This window comes from Aythya ferina (genome assembly GCF_964211825.1).
Source record: "Aythya ferina genome assembly, chromosome: 2".
In the NCBI taxonomy this organism is placed as follows: Eukaryota; Metazoa; Chordata; class Aves; order Anseriformes; family Anatidae; genus Aythya; species Aythya ferina.
In genome coordinates, this window is record NC_140297.1 from 34,683,653 (window position 1) to 34,706,482 (window position 22,830).

General features: G+C 37.2%; 2 protein-coding genes across 7 annotated transcripts in view; one reads left to right on the forward strand and one right to left on the reverse strand.

Moving 5' to 3' along the window:
* The window catches only part of PALS2 (protein associated with LIN7 2, MAGUK p55 family member), a 54,251-nt gene that overhangs the window by 26,917 nt on the left and 4,504 nt on the right, over window positions 1-22,830 (forward strand). For 2 of the 5 annotated variants that reach the window (XM_084510327.1, XM_084510331.1), the window contains exons 2-11: window positions 3,161-3,282; window positions 7,894-8,046; window positions 13,177-13,329; window positions 13,855-14,082; window positions 15,126-15,257; window positions 17,244-17,343; window positions 17,933-18,001; window positions 18,775-18,936; window positions 21,417-21,619; window positions 22,022-22,150. In XM_084510327.1, coding sequence (XP_084366453.1) covers window positions 3,166-3,282; window positions 7,894-8,046; window positions 13,177-13,329; window positions 13,855-14,082; window positions 15,126-15,257; window positions 17,244-17,343; window positions 17,933-18,001; window positions 18,775-18,936; window positions 21,417-21,619; window positions 22,022-22,150 — 1,446 coding nt within the window. In that variant the 5' untranslated portion in view covers window positions 3,161-3,165. Of the gene's footprint in view, window positions 1-438; window positions 528-3,160; window positions 3,283-7,893; window positions 8,047-13,176; window positions 13,330-13,854; window positions 14,083-15,125; window positions 15,258-17,243; window positions 17,344-17,932; window positions 18,002-18,774; window positions 18,937-21,416; window positions 21,620-22,021; window positions 22,151-22,830 lie in introns of all 5 variants that reach the window. The other 3 variants (XM_084510330.1, XM_084510329.1, XM_084510328.1) reach the window with 3 other exon arrangements.
* GSDME (gasdermin E) overlaps window positions 10,619-22,830 on the reverse strand; it is a 51,542-nt gene continuing 39,330 nt past the window's right edge. For both annotated transcript variants that reach the window (XR_014689841.1, XR_014689842.1), the window contains exons 12-14: window positions 17,151-17,294; window positions 13,846-14,010; window positions 10,619-10,850 (exon numbers count right to left, since the gene is read on the reverse strand). The gene's annotated coding sequence lies outside the window, so the exon portion shown is untranslated. The remainder of the gene's footprint in view (window positions 10,851-13,845; window positions 14,011-17,150; window positions 17,295-22,830) is intronic.

The following is a 22,830-nucleotide window of genomic DNA, read 5'->3' on the forward strand; positions in this document are numbered from 1 at the left end:
ATTCCTAGTTGGTTTTGTTAACCGTACTTAGTACCTGTTGTCCTTGCAAAAACAAATCTTTTGTTGTGATGAGAATTTGAAGTTTTACCCAGATGGGTCTTGGAATATATATAGATATATCTTGGAATAGATACAGATATAGATAAAAGCTCGTCTTTGGAGGGAGAATGTGGTAAATTGTAGTGCTCTCAAAGTTAGGCTGTTCTCACCAGTTTTCTTCTAAAAGCTGGGATGAGAGAGGCAAGACACCCAGTGGGTAATTCCCCTGAAGGAAAAGCAGACAATTCCTTTCTATTGGGCACCAAAGCACTCCCAAGAACCAGGCTTATGCAATTTGGTGGTTTACCAGGCTATGTGTTTGTTCGCTGTAGTTCTTAGTTCTCACATGCCTGACTTACATTTAAGTTCTGCTCATCTTTTCTCTTCTGCCTCCTCCAGCAAGAAACCTCTAGCAACATTTCAAGGGCAGATTTACCGGTTGAGAAGAGATGGGAGGCTCAAAAGGCAGTGTTTGAGAGGATACTTAGGTATGATGATCTCTAAACTCCTTAGTTCCATTTCTTTCTGAGTGGGACCTGATCTTTTAAGTGCAACTTCCCTTTGTGAGTATTTACATCTTCAGCTTTCATCCCTGCTGCTCCAAAGAGAGGATACTTTTCTGAAAGAACTCAAGTATCAGTTAATACCGCTACTTGAAATTCTGTGTATATTTACATTGCTCTGAAAGAGCTTTATAATTAAACCTGGAGACAATGCATCTCCTGCTGGTGGTAGTTTAGGAAGACTTTTTCCTAGGAATGAATAAACAAGGGACTGTTGGATCTATCACGTTTATCAAAGTGTATTTCCCTTTCCTCTCCTTTCCCCAGTTAAACTGTCTGTGGGGAAATCAAATTGCTTGAAAATACATGTATGAAGATCAAAGGCATATGTAGGTAAATATATTGCTTAAACTTTCAAAGCTATTTTTACATGTGAGCAAATATTAGCATTTCACATTGACTGGGAACTGCATTTGAAGTTGGTCCATGACTTGCATAGTAAATTCAAAAGTGAGATGAAAGTGCTTAGTCTAGTCCATCACAAAAAGCTTGTCTGCTTCTCCGTGTGTTATTGCCTTTTCTTTTTTTTTTTTAATAAAAAATAACATAATTCCTGTTCGAAGATGCTTTTGATGACTTTTGGCAAAACAAAATTTGATTGTGGTCAGATTTTTTTAATAAAAAAAATATATATTTTTTTTTTGCCAGGTGAATATAAAGCAATGAAGTTAACCATATAAACATTGTTCTGTTACTGTACCAGGTAACAGCTGTATAATCTCTTTTGAAGCTTCTTAAAATTTTTCTCACACACCAAATTATTGCTTTACCTTATAGCTGGTTTAACAAAAAAAAAAAAAAAAAAAGATACTTAGTGGTATTATATTTTATTCAGCTGTTTGGTTTGGTGACTTTATGCAATGTGTGATCACTAACAGCACTTTGTCTGTTAAAAAAGTAGAAACAGTATTGCCTCAAAGTCTGAAAGCATAATGTAAGTGTCATTTTCCTTCCTACTCATGGTTTCACAGAGGACTCACTTTTTGGAAGCGAGAAGTATGGTTAAAATTATTAAAAAATGAAGTCTTCTGACATTCAGGGCTGTGGTTAAAATGTGGTATATAAGATTATTTGATTGCTGAAAAGTCAGTTCCACTTGGGAACAAGCACAGCCAGAAAATATTTCCTTGAAATGGAATTTTCTAGGAAGTATTCAAATTAGAAAGTAGGTGTTGAGAAATGCTGTTTGTGCTCTTACTTTGCTGTGTTTCATAATGGCTTTCATTATAAAGCCACGAGGAAAGTTAAGGGTAAATTCTTGTGTGGGAGAAGGAACATATAGGCTTTCTGATTGTCTTGATGTATACTGCTGTGCAGCATGTGGAGCACTGCAGTACACAGTGGTTTTTCTAATACTTTTAGCTTCTTGAAGGTCTTGGCAGAAAATTTTTAGTGGGCCTGTGAATGTGTCTGTCTGAGCATGCAACATAACTCTGCGGGAGTTTGAAAGAATACTGTTAAAAACAAGAAGAGTATAGGTTATTCACTAAGATAATACTAACAAGATGAGAATGTTTAATTGTATGTTGGAAAAGATGGAAAAAAATGTCCGTTTGCCTTGTGAAGGACATCATAACTTCCTTCAGTGCTGCCTCCTTTTGTGCATAGCCAAAGCTTACACATGCTCATCTCTGCAAGCTTGGAACTAGCCTGGGAAGCTACTGCACAAATGGCTAAGGGCTACGTGCCCAAATGCACAAGAATTCTGCAGTACGTGGACATATTGGACCTGCTGCCTAACATAAAAAAATCTATTTTATTTGACTTCATCTTAAATAAAAGGGTTGAAGGACACAGTTATACAATAAATTCTCATCATTCACATCATAAATGACATTGTGGGACAAGACAGCTGGGATGGTAGGGTTTACAGGCTTTTTCATTGGCACCGTTGCTCACTGTCAACCCAAGTAGCCATAGTTCTCTCTGTGAGTTTGTAGATAGCCAGGAAATCCTCCACTGAGCAGGTAAAATATATTTCAAGTTCTAGGATATATTTCCCAATGCAGCATGCAGTGGTGCCCAGTTGGTGTTAGCATCTGCACCACTTACACAGAGTGCAGGAAGTCAGAACTGGAGGTTGTAAGTGACTGTTGGGGATAGAAACAAGAATCATTTAGGTTGGAAAAGACAAAACATTTTAAAACTTGCAGGTGTTTGGTGTGCATAAGGGCTGAAAACTTTTATCTGAAAGTAAGATTAGACAAAACCAGACATGAATTAGTTGCTTTTATTGTATTTGCAATATTATGCATATCATATACATAGTTTATACTTGATGATTTTTCCTCAGTCTTTAAGTAGTAGTGAATGTTAAAAGGAATGTGCTGCTTCTGGATTTAAGTTGCTTGTGATAAGGATTTGGATAGATACCTCCCCTCCATCTTTCTAATTACAATAAGAAAGTAGTTTTCCATTTTTTCCACTGCTCTCAGTATGCAGTTGGCTACTTAAAATTTCTAATTTTAATATTGTGGTATTTTTCAGAGTTTTTGCTATTTATCCAAGGCTATTTTGGTCGGTACTTACGTAATTTTTTTCTTTTTCCCTCTTACCAGCAGCCATGCAGCAGGTACTGGATAACCTTACTGATCTGCCGACTTCAACAGGCGCTGAAGAAATAGACCTGATTTTTCTCAAAGGAATTATGGAAAACCCTATTGTAAGATCACTTGCTAAGGTATTTCAAATTGCTGCTCTGAGTAGAATCTGGGAATATGACAATTGTTACTACTGTGTGAACATTGAGTATGGATCTGAGGTATCAGCAGTGGCTTTTATGTTTGGTATGTGTTGTTAAAGGACTTGAAAGAGTTCTTGAAAGCAGATGTAGCGTATTTGGTATAATCTAACTTCTGCATACAGTGATTTATTGGAAGAGTAAGATCTTTACATGGAAGATCTAGAGGAAAAAGAAAAATTCAGAGACTCCAGAAATAATGTGTTAAAATTATTTATGAAGAAAACATCAAAATGCTTGGAATTAGAAGTAGTTGGTATTAATATAGTGTTGTGACCACCGTTGTGTGCAAAACCCATATGCCTTCCCTCTTCTAGCATTTTTGCTAACGATGAAAAGTGAGAGCAATAACCTTCTTTCCCCCGTGGCGTAAACAGGTCTTGTTGTCTTTGGCTCAAAATGGCTTTCTGGTCAACCCAGTGAGTATTCTCTCCAGGCCCTTTCCTAGATCTCAGAGTAATACTGGGACCTTTGATTAGCAGCGCTCAGATGTGGACTGTTCTTAGCTGTGGTCTTGAATTATGCAAATATTTTATTCTTAGATGGTAGTGCTACTAATTATGTAAGATAATGTTTACAAAAATTCTTCGGTTTCTGAAATTAAAATGTAGCTTATCATAAGGAGATGCAGTTAGTATTATACAGCCCTTACATTCTTTCTTATTTTTCATAAAAATAGGTTCCTTACATGAGAAAAAACAGTTAACTTAAATATAGCTATCACTTTAATATGAACAGACATCTGAAGAGATGCCCTCTAGGCATCCATGAAATACTCTGTAAAGCTAAAGAATTGTTGTGCATGGATTTTGCTCAGTAAAATATCTGGAAAAGAAAACATCTCATAAGAGTTCATATAAGAATTCATTTCTCTTTAACTGTTCAAAACCATGGGTTACAAGTGGAAAAAGTTGCATAGCAATAAACTTACAAATACTGGAAGTGTCTCATCTGCTGGTGAGATGACTGCAGAGGGGAAAATTTGTGTACTAAATTTACTGGAGTAAGTTAAAACACTTTCTTGCTTATGTTTTTTTCCAGCTTCAGTGTCTGCTATATACTTCATCTTTAAATTTTATCATGAAGAAAATTTTCATTGCAAAGCATTTATTCTTACAAAGAATTTGTACATTAATCGCCAATTCCAATTATGGGGAATTTAACGACTAGCAGATGTTTAAAAAAAAAAAGTGCCTGTAAAGGAAACAGACAAGATCTTAGCTATAAACCTGCTTTATCTAGAATGCTGAAAGATTTAACTGTGTCCATATGGCATGACCACACTCATTTTTTTCTTTTGTAATTATTTCGGAATTGAACCCTAAACCCCACTCCTAACCAGCAGAGCTAAATAAGGACAAGAATGAAAACGATAACCCATTTCATGAAGTGTATGTAGTTCATACATACACGTTTGACTCTGAAAATGTATCAACCTTGTTTTTCTATTAGAAAGAAGAGCTAGTTTTATCAGAATAGTGAATTCTGGCCTGACCCTGAGATGGTCAGATTAGTTGTGCACATTCATTTCAGACAGGGACAGAAATGTAAAAGACTTTTCAGTTTTCTTGATTAGAATGATAGCATCACAGAATGGTTGGGACTGGAGGGAACCTTAAAGACCTAATTCCAACCCCCTGCCATGGGCAGGGACACCTGCCACTATGACCAGGCTGCCAAGAGCCCCATCCAGCCTGGCCTTCCACAGTTCCAGGGATGGGGCATCCACAGCGTCTCTGTGCAGCTTGTTCCCGTGCCCCACCACCATATTTCTTCCAAATACCTAATTTAAACCTACCCTTTTTAGTTTAAAACTTACACCTCGTTAGTCTGCTATTAAGACTAATCATTATATTGTAGTCAAATAGGACAAAAACAACCAAACAAAAAACCAAAACCTTTTTCTTTTCAGTCCTTAAAATATTAAGGCAATTAATAAAGGTAGTATATGCTTATAATATTTTGCAATGGCAAGTTTGGCTAATCCTTTCAAGTTGCATTAAAGTAATTTCACTCTTCTCCTGTCTAGAATAAAGGTATTAAGTTGGATATTACAGTTGTTTTTTTGGGAGAGGGTTCACTTACTGTATCTTTCCATTCTTCAGCGGGGGGTAGTTTTTTTTGTGTTGAAGTTTGTGTTTACCTATGAACTTTTTTCCAATAAAACCATAGAATCATTAAGGTTGGAAAAGACCTCCAAGATCATCTGGTCCAGCCGTGCCCGTGCCACCAATATTAACCACTAAACCATGTCCCTAAGTAAATGTGTTTCAAGGGGCTTTTGAGGGGAAAGGGAAAGTAAGTGAAATCATTGTAAAATGCATTTTCATGTAATCTATATCTAATCTAATCTATAAACAGATGGTGTCCAGTATTTAGGATTTCAGATTGTTAAAGGCAAAATCCTTATTACCTGAACATTTAATGAATTTAAATACTTGATTTAGCATTGCTGAAATTATGAACTGAAATAAAATATAGTATCTAAGTTTGCTATTCCTTTTTATTTTAAATATTCATACCATTCCATATTCTGCTACTCCCCAGCATAGTACAGGATAAGACGTTGTTGACGAACAAACTTTCTGTTCTGCTGTATATTGATGGCCTTGATTTTGGGGTGAAGAGTGGGGATATTTGTATTTATATTAATCATCTTGTTAGTGGTAACATTTTAAAGAAAAGTAGCAAAGGAGGTAACCCAAATTCTCTAATCCTGTAAAAGTTGGAGTGCGTTTAAAAGTCAATAGATTTGGGTTTCTACTTGCTGTAAAAGAAGGGAACTTCTAAAAGACAATACTGTTTACTGTACATGTTATGTACAAAATAGCATTCCTTTACTAAGGAGGATGTGTGTAGGTGCCAAGCTGTATGAATGTTGTAATCATGGTCATTTGGTTTGAGGGTGTTTGGGAATGTCTGAAATGCCTTTCTGTGTGTTAAGTTAGCCTTTCCAGTGACCATTGTTTCTCCAGAAATAGCATTTTATAGATGCGAAGTAAGATTCAATACCCAGTTGATTTCAGGGAACAAAGTTTATTGGATTTAGCAAAATTTTATTTTAACATCTGTTTTAAAGCACTGATAAGCAAGTAGATGCATGCACATACAAATTATAAATATATAGAAGTATATATAGAGGAGTCTTAAATTAGTCTGTTATTTTTTTGTGTTTTTACCTGCCACAGCAATTGTTAACTTCTTGTTTCTACAGTGTTGTAAATAACTCTTAATTCAGAATGTGTTGAGAGTCTTAGCTATTTTTGGCCTCCTCTTAGTCCCTAATTTTTGATAAAGTGCTGCCTATAATAAATAAGCAAAGCATTTCAATTTATGAGGCATTTCTCTTGCAGCTCAAATCTCCTACCTTTCCTTGAATTTAAGTGCCTGCAATGTTTAGGAAAGTGTTGTATCTGCAGCAATAGCTCTAGAAAGATGAAAAAGTAGTCCCAGAATCACAGAACGCTTGAGGTTGGAAGGGACCTCTGGAGGTCGTCTTGTCTAATGCCCCTGCTAACCCTAACCCTAACATGACCACCTAGAGCTGCTTGTCCAGGATCATGTCCTGACATCTTTCAGGTATCTCCAAGGCAGGAGACTCCACCACCATTCTGAACAGCCCGTGCCAGTGCTCAGTAAACCTCACATTAAAAAAAAGTGTTTCCTGATACTCAAATCCTCCTGTGTGTCGGTTTGTCCCTCTTGCCTCGTCCTACCAGTGAGCACCAATGGAAAGAGCCTGTCTCTGTCTTCTTTGCACCCACACTTCAGGTATTTCTGCACATGGGTGAGGCTCCTTCCCTTCTCCAGGCTAAACATTCCCAGCTCTCTCAGCCTTTCTTCACAGGAGAGATGCTTCAGTCTCTTTGTCATTATAGTGGCCCTTCACTGGACTCTATCCAGCACACCCATGTCTCTCTTGACCTGGGTAGCCCAGAAACAGACACAGGACTCCAGGTACAGCCTCACCAGTGCTGAGCAAAGGGGAAGGATCACCTTCCTCAGCATGCAGCCAACACTCTTACCCTTCCAGCCCAACATACTGTTACTCTTCTTTGCTGCAGACCTTGTTCAGAATTCCCTTAGTTATGCAGGTTTTCCTGTTGAATTTGTCATTCAGGTGTCTCTGAGTAGGAGGAGCTTCAGGTAAATGTTTCTCAAAAGCAGACTATATCTTTTTGAGCAGATCCTGTATTTATTTTTTGTCCTTCTAGAAGGTACACAAGTACTAGGTTCTGAAGCAGAAAAGATGTGAGACATGATACTGTTCAGAGGACTGTTTGATGTATGTAGATAGCATGGAGGTTATGGAAAGTATGGACAGGCAAGCATATCTGACAGGTGCTGCTCGTAATTTTTGTTGTGTCCAGTAGTTAAGGATGTAAAATCCTTCAGCATTTATAAAAACAAAATGTATGTATTGGACTATATGTAACTGTTGCTGCTTTCCTGCAGAAGGGTGCATCAAAAATAATTGAAAAGTTTATACATTGCAAGTGCTATTTACTTGAAACTTACATCATAGTCTTACATATTTATTTTATTTTACAGGCTCATGAGCGACTAGAAGATTCTAAACTTGAGGCTGTCAGTGACAACAATCTGGAGCTGGTGAATGAAATTCTTGAAGACATCAGTCCCTTAATAAATAAAGATGAGAACATTGCAGAATTGGTTGGAATACTGAAGGAGCCTCATTTTCAGGTGCCACCTGTTTATATTACCCACTCTATCACTGTACACATACAAATCTAAGTTTAATAATTAAACTGACCTGTAGACAATTTTAATGTAGGATTTTACTCTGAATGCATGGTAAAGAACTAGTCATGAGGTTAAGCATGAGCATTATTTTAGTCTTTGGTATCACCTCTTTCCTATATAAGAACATAAGCAAACCTTTTGTCAAAGTATAAATGTGCTTCTTTTGGCGGACACATATAGAGTCATAAAAACATTTTTGGGTGTACAAGTTAAAAAAATATGGCTTTTTTTTTTTTTTGAAGTTTTCAATTTTATGTTATAGGTGCATTTCCATTTAACGCAGGCATGATGGAAATAGGGAACGCTTTAACACCTCAGCCTTTAATGTAGTAGCTGTTGGGATTGCTGGTAGTTCCTCTGCCTGCTCTGGAGACCAGTATGTTGGCCTCCCTTGCATTCTTATTTGTCCAAAATGGCATCATGACTGTCGCGTTAAGGGGTGTAGCTGATTAACCGTTACGGGCCTGGTCAGATTCAGGATACTGAACTAGTCGGACATTCACCAAAAACACATTAACCGTCTGGGGGTCCAGTCAGACATTCACCATCAACGCATTAACGGCCTGGGGGTCCGTTCAGACATTCACCAAAAACGCATTAACCATCTGGGGGTCCGTTCGGACATTCACCAAAAATGCATTAACCGCCTGGGGGTCTGGTTAGATTCAGAACACTGAACTATCACAGATAACCACCCTCACCCTCGTTGCACTCAATGAGAGTTATCACAATGCAATCAAGTATGGTTTATTACAGCAACAGATAATCAGGTTCTTTTGGATTGCCGGCGATAATGACTGTCTGCAAAGCAAGCTAGTATGCATAAAATACACAGGTGTTATAGGTGTTACAGATGTTACAGGTGTTATAGATGTTTATAGATGTTACAGATGTTACAGGTGTTATAGATGTTACAGATGTTATAGATGTTATAGGTGTTACAGGTGTTTACAGGTGTTATAGATGTTACAGGTGCGCAGCCTAGAAATAAACGCGTTAAAAGGATCAAAGACTCTATAGAGATTTATAAGCAAGTATTCAGATCTCACCCAAAGGCGTCCCAATGGGGGGGGAAGAGAGGCTCAGCCCGTCGACTGATCCCAGGAGTCAGGAGGTCCTAAGGATGTTGTCCTCGGGATGGTATCTCCCCTGACGGTGGTATCTTCCCTAACATCCCCTTTCTCTTGGGCCAATTTATATTATTTTCTATCTTTTAGGTGGAGCTTGAGTGGCTCTAGTCAAGCATATCTTACTTATGATTGGTGTAAAGTTTTCCCATCTCCGTTTAAAGTAATAGGCACCGAGAAATTCAGAGCGCATGCTCAGTGAGGGGTGGTCGCACCTTGGAGGCGGGTAGCTTTTGGGATGGAGGTGTGTTTTGGTATTATAATGATATTATAATGAGCAAAAAGTACACTAGGGTACAGCATTTGTCAAAACATGACAGGTCTTTGGCTTAGGGTGGCAAAAAGTGCAGCTTTGTGCACAAGAACAATTGAGGCCCCATCTGATTACAGAGCCTAGCCGTGGTGTCTCCACTCCACTCTACACTCCGTGCTGTTCCTTAGAGCTAGCACACCAAGTTTCCCCAGTGCGATAGCATCAAAGGTTGGGAGCCTAGGGAACGCTCAGATAATGCAGTTATGCCCTACCCTGAAAGCCTCTTCAATGCTGTACCTTTTCCTTAAAAATGTGAATGTTAGTTTTATTTTCCTAGTTACTTCAGGCATTTACACCACAATGACTAAGACTATGATTTGGAGACTTACTGTTGAATGAATCTTCAAATCAGTCTTCGATCTCACGCAGATCCCCTTAGTAGAAATTGGGACTGGACAGGGAGAGGATGAGTTTGGAGGAACTGGTAGTTACAATGCAAAAATGCTTTAGTCATTCTCAGTGTGTTTGTTTACATGATCTTCTAATTAGTTTAGTATCAATATCAGACTTACTGTTACACTCTTTGATTCTCTTTTGGAACCTATTTTAAAAATTCATGTCATGTTTATTACATACTCTCAACAAGGTTGCCTGCTCCTTTCACTGTACCATCGGGTGAGTCATGGGTATGCAAGAGAAATAAGCTATTTCTAGGGCTCCCTACTTCATTTGTTGCAACACCTGGATGGTACACAAAGAGTCAGGTAGGAAGCTAAAGAAAAAAGTCTACTTAATGGCTAAGACAGGTAAATGCTGCCTTTGAGAATTAAACTACCCTTCACTCTGTTAGAATTACTGAGTTCACTTAAAAAGAAGCCTGAAGCTGCTTAATCTTGTATTTTTTATTTTCCAAGTGCTTGTTGTGAGACATTTAGTCTCATTTGCAGAAACAATGAGCAGTTTGGGCTGCTGCATACAGCCAAAAAGCAGCTAGCTACTGATTTTGTAAAAATAGATCTGATGTAACTCAGTTTGGAAGCCTAAAATTAGAGTGTACTTTTTGGCCCCTAATTTTGTGTTGCTGTTCCCCATCTGGAGGCAGGCATTAAGACCAATTAAGGGCAAAGTTGCATAATTTCAAGGGTTTTTATTTAACTGATATCATAGTAATGACCACTCTAGAAGAACTTCTAAGAAAATTTGCAGTCCAGGATGTGGATACAATTCTCTTCTTGAGTCTTGGGGAGACTCTATGTCTCCCTCTCTAACGAGGAAATAGAAAAATAACTAATTACTACAGAATTGCTATCCTTTCTGCCTCATTTGTTCCGGGGAGACATGTTCCAAATTCTGCAAGAAGGGATCTGTAAGGAAGAAAGAAAAAATTCCGTGTGACTTGTAATTACACAAAATGTAATTTGCCTCCTGTCTCCACTTCAGGAAAGGCGTACAACAAGCCACCACGAAGAACTTAGCTCTCTTAAAATTTCATGGTTAGTACTGCGTAGCTGTTTTAGAGGCTGATTCTATGTTTTCCAAATTAATGGTATTGCTCGTCTCAAAGAAATAATTTTATAATTATGGGCAGCAGTTTACAGTCCCTGATAGTCCCCTTGTGACTCAGCCATCATGGAAATAGCAGGAAAAAGATTTTGTGATCAAGAGATGGTTAAGCAGCAGTTGAACGAATTCATGCTTATCCATGAAACTGAGCGAATAAATAGAATCAGAATGCGAGTGATGGGATGAGGCTTTTAAGAACTGAAAAGTGTTATGGAGCATGTTAATTTGAAGAGGATGGCACAGACTGTTTGCTTAGTACTTTTTTTGGCTGTGAATCAGATTATAATCCATAAATTATATAACAGTTAAGGGCAGCAAGCTGTGGAAGTATGCTCATGTGTGAGGCTACACAAGAAATTAAGTAGTTTGTGGCCAGGAGTTTTGGGAACAGTTTTTTACTAGCGCGTGACCAAAAGAGAAAACAAAGTGTCATACAGGTACATCTACTTGTTCTGACTGTGGTAATGTGTCAAAAAACATAGTTAATACTAGTTGGCTTCATTTTGGAAATGTAGAAAGATCCAATAATGATGCTTGAAAACATTGGCAAATGAGTATCTGTGTTTTCTGGATTGCATGTGCCTTGTATAATGAAGAATTAGAAATTGCTACCATCTGACAGCTGCTTGATTTAAATAAATGATTGTTTTTCCTATTTCATTTGATTTGGTTTATGTCCACAGTATCAGAGCAGCCACAATAAGCAGCTGTCTTTACAGTCTTAATGGCAGGGGCAGAATCCATGAATTAGTAGCTCCTTCTAATCTCAAGTTGAGATATCAGTAGGGTCATTACGTGGTAGGCAGTCTAAAATGACTGTTCAGAAATGACACTTGGAGGTTTGCGTGTTGAGCTTAGCACTATGCTAACGTGGTCGCACAACTGTTAGGTTAGAGGTGACTTACAGAAGGATGGAGCAGACAGTGCAGCAAAATTGTTAAATTCATAGGCCTGTCCACCTACTCCATTTTCTAGTACTGTTTCCTGCTTTCCTTTGGCATGAGCATGTCATTATAGGCCGTATGACATCCTGTTCTCTGTGACTTCTCTTTAGCTATTTATTTAACACCAGTCAGTAATCGAACATGACCATACCTCCTCAGGTCAATGTTTGAAACAAAGCCATCTATGTTATTTGAGGTAAGATGGGCCTAACAGACATCTCTCCTACTTGCTTGTTTTCCTCTTCCTCTCTCTGTCAGAGAGACTGTGTGTCACAGACGCTTTATCTTGAGCTATGATATCTGGTGGCTGTAGGGTGTCCCTTTTCCTCCTTAGGACTGAAAGCTTCTGCTCTCTAATTTACAAGTTTTATGTTGTTCTACCTGTGCCTTACAGATCTTTTCTTTAAATCTTCAAGTCCCCTTTTTTACCAGAAAATCAAGTCTAAATTTCCTTGTCTTCCAGAGATGATTATATTTATTTGGATCTCCTCCGTTTGGTCTGTATTTACATACATGCACTGGTAAAAACACCATTAACTATAAGTATAAAGTCTGAACTCTTGCTTTCTAAACGTGAATTCTTTCAACTTGGATTCATTCAGTGCTAGAATTCTGCCTTGGTTTTATGCAAGCAGAAAGCACTCATTCTGCAGATTGCTAGAAATCCTTACATACCTGTAATTATCTTTAATTTAGAGTTACTTCCAAATTACTGTGGAGGAAAACTTTATTACATTAAACACAAGTACCTAATGATGAGGTTTCTTCATCTTTTTGCAGTGGGATGTTTGTTTACTTAAATGTTTGCTCGGATACTGTTGCATTAGGTGAAACACTGTTGTAGGTACATCCTCCACTGTGGTAGACACATCCTCTTTCCATCTTCTTCTCTAAAGTTCACACATTCCTCCCAAATTCACTACATTTCTCTTACGCTTTCTTAAGAAGAAGCACTTATATTTACAAAAAGAGAGCAGATTTGCCAAGCCAGTAGGGTTAGCAGGTCATGTGAGTTACTCATATTTCATACAAATGTGAAAATTGATTTTTGCTGTGTTCCTTATGAAATAATAGTTTCAAGATCCGATCTCAAAGGGTAGTTTCAGTGGTTTTCCAGCACTAAGCCCTTTTACAAATGGTTATTTCATGATTTTTAAAAAAGGCTTTTTCTTTTCCCTTGCAGTCACTCTTGGAAGCACATGATATTGTGGCTTCAAAATGTTACGATTCCCCCCCTTCTAGCCCAGAAGTCAATAATTCTTCAGTGAACAACCAAATGGTTCCAGTAGATGCTATTCGTATTCTTGGAATTCACAAAAGAGCAGGAGAACCACTGGTAAGTAACTGAAGATGTCTTTAATTTAAAATGTGAGTGAAAGCATTTGTGTGTGCTTAATTTCTTGCATTAAGTTTTCATTCTTACCCTTATTATGTTGTGTACTTTAATGGGAGATTGGATGGGTATTGAGAGGTTGAAACAGGAAGGTATTTGTGTGCTCTCCATCCTGTTCTCTCAAAGAAGTTATGGCTTAGTGAACAGGCAGTCATTAGGTAGAATTACTTGCTAGCATAACTGACTAACACAACATCTGTTTGGTCTTGATACAAAATGACAGGACTGTGTGCAATCAAGAACAATACAGTCATTGTTCCCTCATATGAAAACCTTGTCTGAAGGCACTTTTGTGTCACTTGATACTTACCTATATATTATAAACTCTTATATCATAGTAACTATTATTGTCTGTTATCACTGGGGGAGATAAGAGTATCCCAAAGCTATGTAATTTTGCGTGAGATGAAGGTAAAATGAAATTGAAATTCAAACAATGGTAAACTATGTGTTACGTACCTCTTTCAGGGTGTTACGTTCAGAGTTGAGAACAATGATCTGGTAATAGCAAGAATTCTCCATGGTGGAATGATAGATCGACAAGGTCTTCTGCATGTAGGTGATATTATTAAAGAGGTGAATGGCCATGAAGTTGGAAACAATCCAAAGGAACTGCAGGAACTGCTGAAAAATATTAGTGGCAGTGTCACTCTGAAGATTCTCCCCAGCTACAGAGACACTGTTATTCCTCAACAGGTCAGTAGCACATTTCAAACAATTATGTCAAAAGAACTTCTATTTGGTGTTTTCTGAATAAGTTTTCTGAATAAGTTGACACCTCACATCTCAGGCTGCTTAAAAAATTGTTAGTATCTAAGATTAAGTGTCTGTATGCTTCCAAGCATGTTTCTGTGACATACAGTGACCTCTGATGACCTAGCCACAACCACACTAAACTGCACTGAAGTGCGTGTGCTTATAACATGACCAACGTCCAGGTAATGTTTTGTGGAATTCAGAAACACACTGAATTCAACAGAAGAGCTTGAATTCTGTGACTTTAGGAAGGAACTCGGATGGTGGCTATTACTTACTATTTTGTTGTTGCTGTAGACTGTCAGTTTCTCCACTGCAGAAGTGATTTATTGCTCTAAATTAGTGCATTTGAAACATCTTGTGGGACTTCTTCAGACAGTCTTAATGCCCATGATTATAATAGACTGAGCACTGAGCAAACGCTATCTGCTGTGCTGTATTTGAGGCAGGTATGCTGCTTCCTTTGCTCTCCTAGCTGACAGAAAAAAGTCAAAGATGTTTCCAATCTACTGATGCAGCTCACTGTTCCTTCCCTTGCATCAAATCTGAGTCTTAAGCAGTCACATATTTTGTTTCTCTTCAAATATTGAGTTCGTGGCAAAATTAATTATTAGGATTCTACAAACCTTGAGGACAGTGCTCACACCCTGACTAATGTATATATTTTTAAGTAACTTACAGTTGAATGCTAAAGTTGGACACATTGAAGTGCAAACATGAATACATTGCCCAAATTGAGCAGTTGGCTTTTTATTTTTGTCATGAAGCTCTTTCAACCAAGGTTTGTACTGCAGATTATTTCTCCTTTCTCAGCTGTTGTACTTTGCCATTTTTTTTTCCTGTAGCTTGCATTTTACTTGTGAAATGAAAATCTGATCATGTCAAAATTTTTATGCTGTAAATACACTATTTAGCTTTGACAGGTAAATTAGTCAGAATGTATTTTGTAACATGTAAGTATTGTAAATTTTTTTACATTTCAGGTTTTTGTGAAGTGTCATTTTGATTATAATCCGTATAATGACAACCTCATCCCATGCAAAGAAGCAGGTTTGAAATTTTCTAAAGGAGAAATTCTTCAGATCGTAAACCGTGAAGATCCAAATTGGTGGCAGGTTGGTAAATAAATAAGTTAAAAAGAAAAGAAAAAAAGAGCTTCACTAACGGCCTTAATAATAAACACTTTAAATATAAACTCTTTAAATAATGAATTACTTCTTTTTAACAGTAGATACAAGAACAAATGTTTAGTGTAATCCAATTTCAAGCTATTAGTATCTTAAGTCAAAATATTAAAAATCATATATAAATTATGTGTAAAACTGTGTTTTTGCTGATACTACTATTTATATGTCTTTGTTCATGTGTCATAAGTCATAAGATCTTCCAAAATCAGTTATAAGTGGGTAATTTCTAGCATAAAGTCTTAGATTGACTATGTAAATTGTGGTAAGCCCTCCCTGGCAGTGACTGGGGAAGAAGTGGACCCCTTGTGAGCCCAGAGTTGAGGGGAGAGAGGGAAATTAACCTGCTGGATCTGAGGAGGGGTGAGAATATTTGTTCTGTAGAAAATGTACCTTTTCTTTTCACAGTGGTCACTGTCTGTAAGCTATAACGTGCATGTTATAATCTAAATGTCACTGTTTCAAATATTAACTGTTCAGATTGCGTTTCTGCATTCATTCCTTCAGTAGAAGCAAAATCAGATGCTTATGCTATCTTTATTTCTTCAAGACACTATCTGCACAGCTGAACATGATCAGTGCCCTTGAAAATACAAGTGAACCTTTAAGACACTTTTCTCAGCCAAGATACTCAACTTTGCAAGTGGCAGTGGCAAGCTAGGCTTAAGATTTTAGCATTACTAATTTCCCTTTCCACCCCTAAATTTCAAGCCCTTTGCTAGATAACAAGCAATAGTGAGCCAAATGTCACTTGAGAGCAATATATATACATCTCATTATGAGCGACAAAAATTTTTGAATATACATCAACAACTGTTGCTGAATTCTGTTGCTTGTCAGTGATGGTAATAACAGGAAAAAAAAGAGAATAAAAAATGTGAGGAAGCGCAGAAAAATTATTACTGCCAAGTTAATTTGTTTCAGAAGTTCAACACTAAAACTCTAGAGTAGTTTGACATTTAGCTTACATGCTGTCTTCTATATTATTTTTCAAATTTCTTCAGCTTGCCACTTGAGGGAATCCAGGAGAAATAAATTAGAAATGCTCATAAACACCCTCGATGAATGGCAAAAATTAAATGCATTAAGGCAATATAATGTGTTGCAGGTAATACTGTGCAGATTATGCTGCTGGGGAAAAACTTTTTTCCTTGGGCATTCTGGAAATGCTAGAGTGCCCAAGAATCTTCCTGGGAATTCACTAGCTGTGAAAAATCAATTAGTCACTAATAAGTAGAAGTGTACAACTTGAAAAGCAAACAGCTCCTGTAAGCAAGTGACAAGGCTGACTGGTTATGGGGAAGAAAAGTGTAACGTTTCCTAATGGTGTGTTTGTATGCATTAAGCTTGCTGAGAATTTGGCCTACCCTGAAATGAGTTTACAGAGAATCTTAGCCAAACTTCTGTTACTAAGAATACTGAAGAATACTCATTTAAATATGTAGCTAAGTATTACAAAAGGCATGATTAGATGTGTGTTCATGGCATTCCCAAGTATATAAAATGACAGTTAATAAGCTGCACTTGAAGATGTTTGGAGCAGATCAAGAATACAAAATAAGTGTACTGTGTACTACAAAGTCTTGGGATTTATCACTTGAGAGCTGGAGCTATTGAATTCTATGTAGGATTTTTATGCCAAAAGTTTATGGCTGACTAATGCAGGCTAAAAGCAGACTAATAGAATGGGAAAACTTGTATCTAATTTGTTTCCTAAGGTTTTAATACTTCAGTGACAAACCACTGTTACTGTAAGACAGATCTTTAACGTCCATGTCTGACTTTGATTTTGTGTGTCGCAGTAATAAATGTATCAGTACTCACCATTAAGAAACTCTGGCAGTGTGAAAATCAGTCATCAACATGACATGAGAAAAATGCTTCTTGCAAGTTACCCTTGATTGTATTCTTTTCCAGGCTAGTCATGTCAAAGAAGGAGGAAGTGCGGGGCTTATTCCTAGCCAGTTCCTGGAAGAGAAGAGAAAGGCTTTTGTTAGGAGGGACTGGGACAACTCAGGTGAGATTTAAGGAATTTCAGGAATATATTTTGCTCTGACTCCATTTGTTATGGTTTTCCTACATTCACAGATAGCAGAAAACTGCTGTATGAGAATACTTAAAATAATGCTAAATGCTGATTGTTATGTATGTATGGTTTGGGCTTTGACTAAAGGACAAAGTCTAAAGTATATGCGTCTTCGTAGATACATAAATCAGTTTTACCACCTGCTGATGAAAAGCTAAATGAGATGGGAAAGTGATAAGAATTAGCACTTTTTTCCAGATATGTTCTTACAGTATACACTGAAAGTTAATAAATTCAATGTTTTTGAAGTATTTTTCTAATGTTTTTTAGAAAATTTCCCTGGAAAACTACTTTTTTCCTCTGTTCCATTCTTACTACACTGTGTAATGTGTATGAAAATAGCTGTAAACTCCTTCCCGAGAATATATAGAGGTTTAAAAAAGAAAGGTATTTTCTTGAAAATAGTCCTTGTAAGCATAATTAATCTAACCTTGCACAAGTTCATGTAAATCAGAAATGTAAATGTCCAGAAAAAAACATTTAATAAAAACGATGAGTTTGTCTCGATTCTTATTTTTAGGGCCTTTCTGTGGAACAATAAGCAGCAAAAAAAAGAAAAAGATGATGTATCTCACTACAAGAAATGCAGGTATCTCTTAATATTATGTATGAATTGAAGTTCTCTATGCTTCTAAACTTGCAGATGGCCTGGTGTATCCAAAGCAGAAAGATTTGCAGTAAAATATTTGATTATACATTCAGTAAGTCAGGTAGGTTTTTGGTTTAAAAGTAGTTGTAACCAGTGAAGGTATGATGGTGCTAAATACAGGTTGCAGTAGGTAGAAGTCAGAGAAGAACTTTTAACAAAGAGAAAAAAAGAATAAAGCCTTTTTAACAGCAGGCTGAGGGAAGTGATCCTTCCCCGCTGCTCAGCATGGGTGAAGCTGCACCTGGAGTCCTGCGTCCAGTTCTGGGCTGCCTAGGTCAAGAGAGAATGCTCAGAGTGGTTGTTGAATCTCCCTCTTTGGAAAGGGAGATTCAAAAGCCATCTGGACAGGTAAGTGGCTGTAAGTGGTCCTGCCTGAGCAGGGACATTGGACGAGGTGACCTCCAGAGGTCCCTTCCAACCTCAACCAATCTGAAATTCCTTGGCAGCTCTTGAATTGTTAATCACAATTTTCCCATTCTGGTCCATTTAGAAATTTCTCCCTGGTAGTAAAGACAATAATCTGACCTTACATTTTCCATGAATAAGTTCTATCTCCATACCAGTTTAAAGCAAGAAAGCTTATATCAGACTTAAAGCCCTTTGACTCCTATTTATATTCACAAAAGGTCTGTTCAGATATAGCAGAAGTCCTTATTGATTTTTTTTCTTTCTTAAAGTTCTGTTAACTATTTTTTGTATGCTTCTCAATGTAGAATTTGATCGTCATGAAATCCAGATATATGAGGAAGTAGCCAAAATGCCTCCTTTTCAGAGGAAAACACTGGTCTTAATTGGCGCCCAAGGAGTGGGGCGAAGAAGCTTGAAGAACAGGTTTATAGTACTGAATCCTACTAGGTTTGGAACTACAGTGCCATGTGAGTTGTCAGCAATCCTATTGTAATGCCATGTGTTAAGTTTCTTATTATCTGGAAAATGCCTAAAGTTTATCCCATTGATTCATGGTAGAAGTAATTTTCTCGGTGTATAAAAACAGGGAGTGGGGAAACAAAAGGACAAAACATTCTTCAACTTCTCATACAACTGGACTGTCATGTAACTACAGTGAAAATATTTGCAACTCCCAATTAACCATTACTGAGGCTGCAGAAAACCAATTTTTGTGTGTGCATCTGCCAGTCATTAAGTATCTGCCCATCTGCTAGGTTCACTCAGTGTCAGTCACCACCCCAGACACTTGAGGGGATTTTGGAAGTTGTTAGAAGTCTCTGTGATCAACAGCCAGTGGAGCTTCTCAGGTCTGCTGTTTAGTTTTCCATCTGTAGAAGCACCCTGGGCATTATAAATTGTTACTTCAGCATTAGAAATTTAGGGAAAGGAAACAAGTAAACTTCCAATAAAATAGCAGCATTTGTGATCTTTAAGGTCTGTATGATAATCTGAAGTTTTTTCTATCTAGACCCAAGCCCATCATCTTTTTTTTTTCTAAAAAGAAAAAGAACTTTTTCTACTTCAGAAAAAGAACCTTCTCACTTAACTGAAATATTCAGTTGTTTTCTTGCCTTCATTCCAGTCACAGAGTTGCTTTTGCTCACTTAGATCTTTATTTTCCTAAACCGTCCCCCTTCTGTTTGACCTCTGACCAGACAACCCTAGCTACGGTTCTCCTTCTGCCAGGTGCCCTTCTGAATTTCAAAAACAATCTGTTCCCTTCTGTTTATTTCCCTTCCTAATTTGCTCAGTTTCTAAACATTACAACTGGCCAGTGCACTAAGAGCTGAAATTTGTGACTAATAACAAGGTTGATTTTGCAGTGTTATTTCTTTAAAGGAAACCTTCCCTTGGGAATCCCATTATTTTTATTGCCAAAGTAGCAAAAAACTCTATGTTACTTTTTAAACTTTTTGTTCCCATTTAAAAAGCCCTTAGAATCACTGATTTCTCTAAAACACTATAGCTGCAAATAAGTAATGTAATACAATGTTAAAATGCTTGTATTTAGAGCTTTTGAATGCCCTTTAAAATCATAAAGTCATATGAATTAACTTTTCCAACCCAGCCATCTGACAGTCTCATCATGCACATCATGAAGTGCATAGTTTGTTGTATATGGCATCTCTATACATGATACTAAGATTTTAAGTAGGTTAATAAGTAATTTTAGTTGGCCTCAGTTTCTTTGATTAGGAAAACTTCTGGTTATTCACAAAAGATGTTTTCTTACGTGTGTTTGTTGGAAAATGCCTGAGATACCTGCATGTGTTGTCTTGGTTTTGAGTTCTGATCCAGCAAATGTGGCTGTGTTTTTTTCTGCAGTGCTCATAGCTGAACTGTCAGGTCATCTGGCTGTCAGCTGTTATAGCTTATTCTCTAAAGTATATTTCAAGCTGATTTTTTTTTTTTTTTTAAGTATTATATTAATCATTATACTTCCAGTCAATCTGAAGCATCTTGTCTAAGTTCTAGTTCTAGTTCTAGTAATACTTTTATTATTAACAGTTTCAAAAGATCGTTGCTTTTGGGGCTTGAGTTTTCTATAATAATGAAGTGGATAGGAATTCCTGGAGAGGGGAGAATGTTTCCTACTTGTATCACAGTATTGCCAAAGGGATCTGTATTCTAAAGTGAAATCTAATTAAATGCAGATAGTGGGCAAGTAATACAATGATAGGGCAGCAAAGGAGGTAATAATCTGATACTTTATTATATAATTTAATTTTCACTTTCTTACTTAAATAATATCTGTGCTGCACACTGCATGCCAACATCCAAGCTAGCTGCTAATGTTATATTTAAGCGTGGGCTTCAGTTTCTCTGCAATGAATTTTCTTCACTTTAAAGGATAGGTTGTCCTGGAAAGTAGCATCAGCTGGCCTCCACTATGTTTCTTGCCACTGTGGCTGGGCTTCTTCTGGTATATGAGCTAACTTTTCTTTATAACTAGTTCAGGTAATTCTGCTCTGAAGAGTGAATGAAGGGATGTGATGGTGTTTTTGGGGAGAGGAGTATACTGAAGGGTACACAGTTGATTTTTCGGAAGTAAATTTGGCTTTTGAGAGTTAAAGTTCCATTTGATTTCAAAGTCACTTAAAGAATTATTTTCAGTGAATAATTAAAAAAATGGCATGAATGAATATTGTATATGGTCTGAAGGAGTAATGCAAAGGAAATAAAGAATTGGGAATAAACAACATATAGGAAAGAATAAAGAGAATGGGAAAGGCTGTGCTTAGTTCTGGAATGTAAACTAGAATAATTGATGAATCTGTATATGGAACAATTATAAATACATATTATTCCATATTATAATTTCCCTGATTTAATAGCTGTCCAGTCATTTGCATGTATTCCAAGTACAAAAAGATAATTCAGCTTATATTTTATATTTTTTGTTCAGTTACTTCACGAAAGCCAAGGGATGATGAAAAGGATGGGCAAGCATACAGATTTGTGTCACGAGCTGAAATGGAGATGGATATTAAAGCTGGCAGATACCTAGAGCATGGAGAATATGAAGGAAATCTTTATGGCACTAAAATTGATTCTATCCTTGAAGTTGTTCAGACAGGAAGGACCTGCATCTTGGATGTGAATCCACAGGTATATCATTTATGTGACACTCAAAAAGTAGGAGTATAATGTAGAAGAGCTATGCCTTTAAATCTGAAGGCTTCTTACCTGGTTGAAAGATTGCATTGCCAACTGGATTTCTGCATTTATGGCACTTAGTTGGAATAACTTAGAAAGATTGGGGAAAAAACCTTAGATTCTGCGTGGAAATGAGAGCCTTGCAGAGCAGCAGTAGATCTTTTTAGCCAAGGAAATAAATGATGTTGAGCATTTCAAAAGGCAATGCAGGAATTTCTGAAATAGAAGAATCTTCACCTATCATGTACTTCTGCTCATTGTAGCAGACTAGTTTTGCAGTGCCCCTTAGGTAATGGGAACTTGTGATTTATTCTCATGGTTTTGTTTTTTTTTTCCCTTTTTCATTGCTTCTAGGCCCTGAAAATACTGAGGACTTCAGAATTCATGCCCTATGTAGTGTTTATTGCTGCTCCGGAGCTGGAGACTTTGCGTGCTATGCATAAGGCTGTGGTAGATGCTGGAATTACAACCAAACTTCTCACTGTAAGCAGATTGTTTTATATTTAGTTTGCTTTGAACAGGATGTTTAGACTTTTTTTAACTTTCATTTTAGATGGATTTTTTTTTTCCTGAAATTAAAGTCTTCAAGAAAAGTTAGGCAAGATTTTTGCTGATTACTTAAGAAGTTAATCAAATACTATGTATAAGGCAGATTGCTTCTTTCTTAAAAATAGACCTCTTACAGATAAGTGTTGATTACAAGAATTACTTGTAATGTATTCTTTGGGAAGTGCTACCTTTGATTATTTGCAGCAAATTGTAGATACTTGACGGTAGGAGTTATTCTTTTATGTAAGTGCCTTTCCTTCACTTCCCCGTCTCTCCCCCCAAAAGTTTTGTTCAGGTTCTTCTAATAGTATAGGTGTGCTTTAAAAATGGAATCTGTAATCTTAGGAAAGATACTGCAGACTGTCTTAAAAGGCAAAAACAAAACAACAAAGCAAAACAACAAAAACAACCCAACCTGAATCCGACTAGGCTTCATTTCCACTGCTGCAGCAGCACATGCTGCACTGAAAATGGCTGGGAACTGCCAGAGAAAGAAGTGTTGAATAGGTTTTCCTCCCCTGAAGTTCCTTGGATTTGTCATGTAAAGTGATGTGGCACATTTTATTCATTAGATCCTGTCTCCTTTTCTGAGACACAGCAGAAGCAAATGAGAC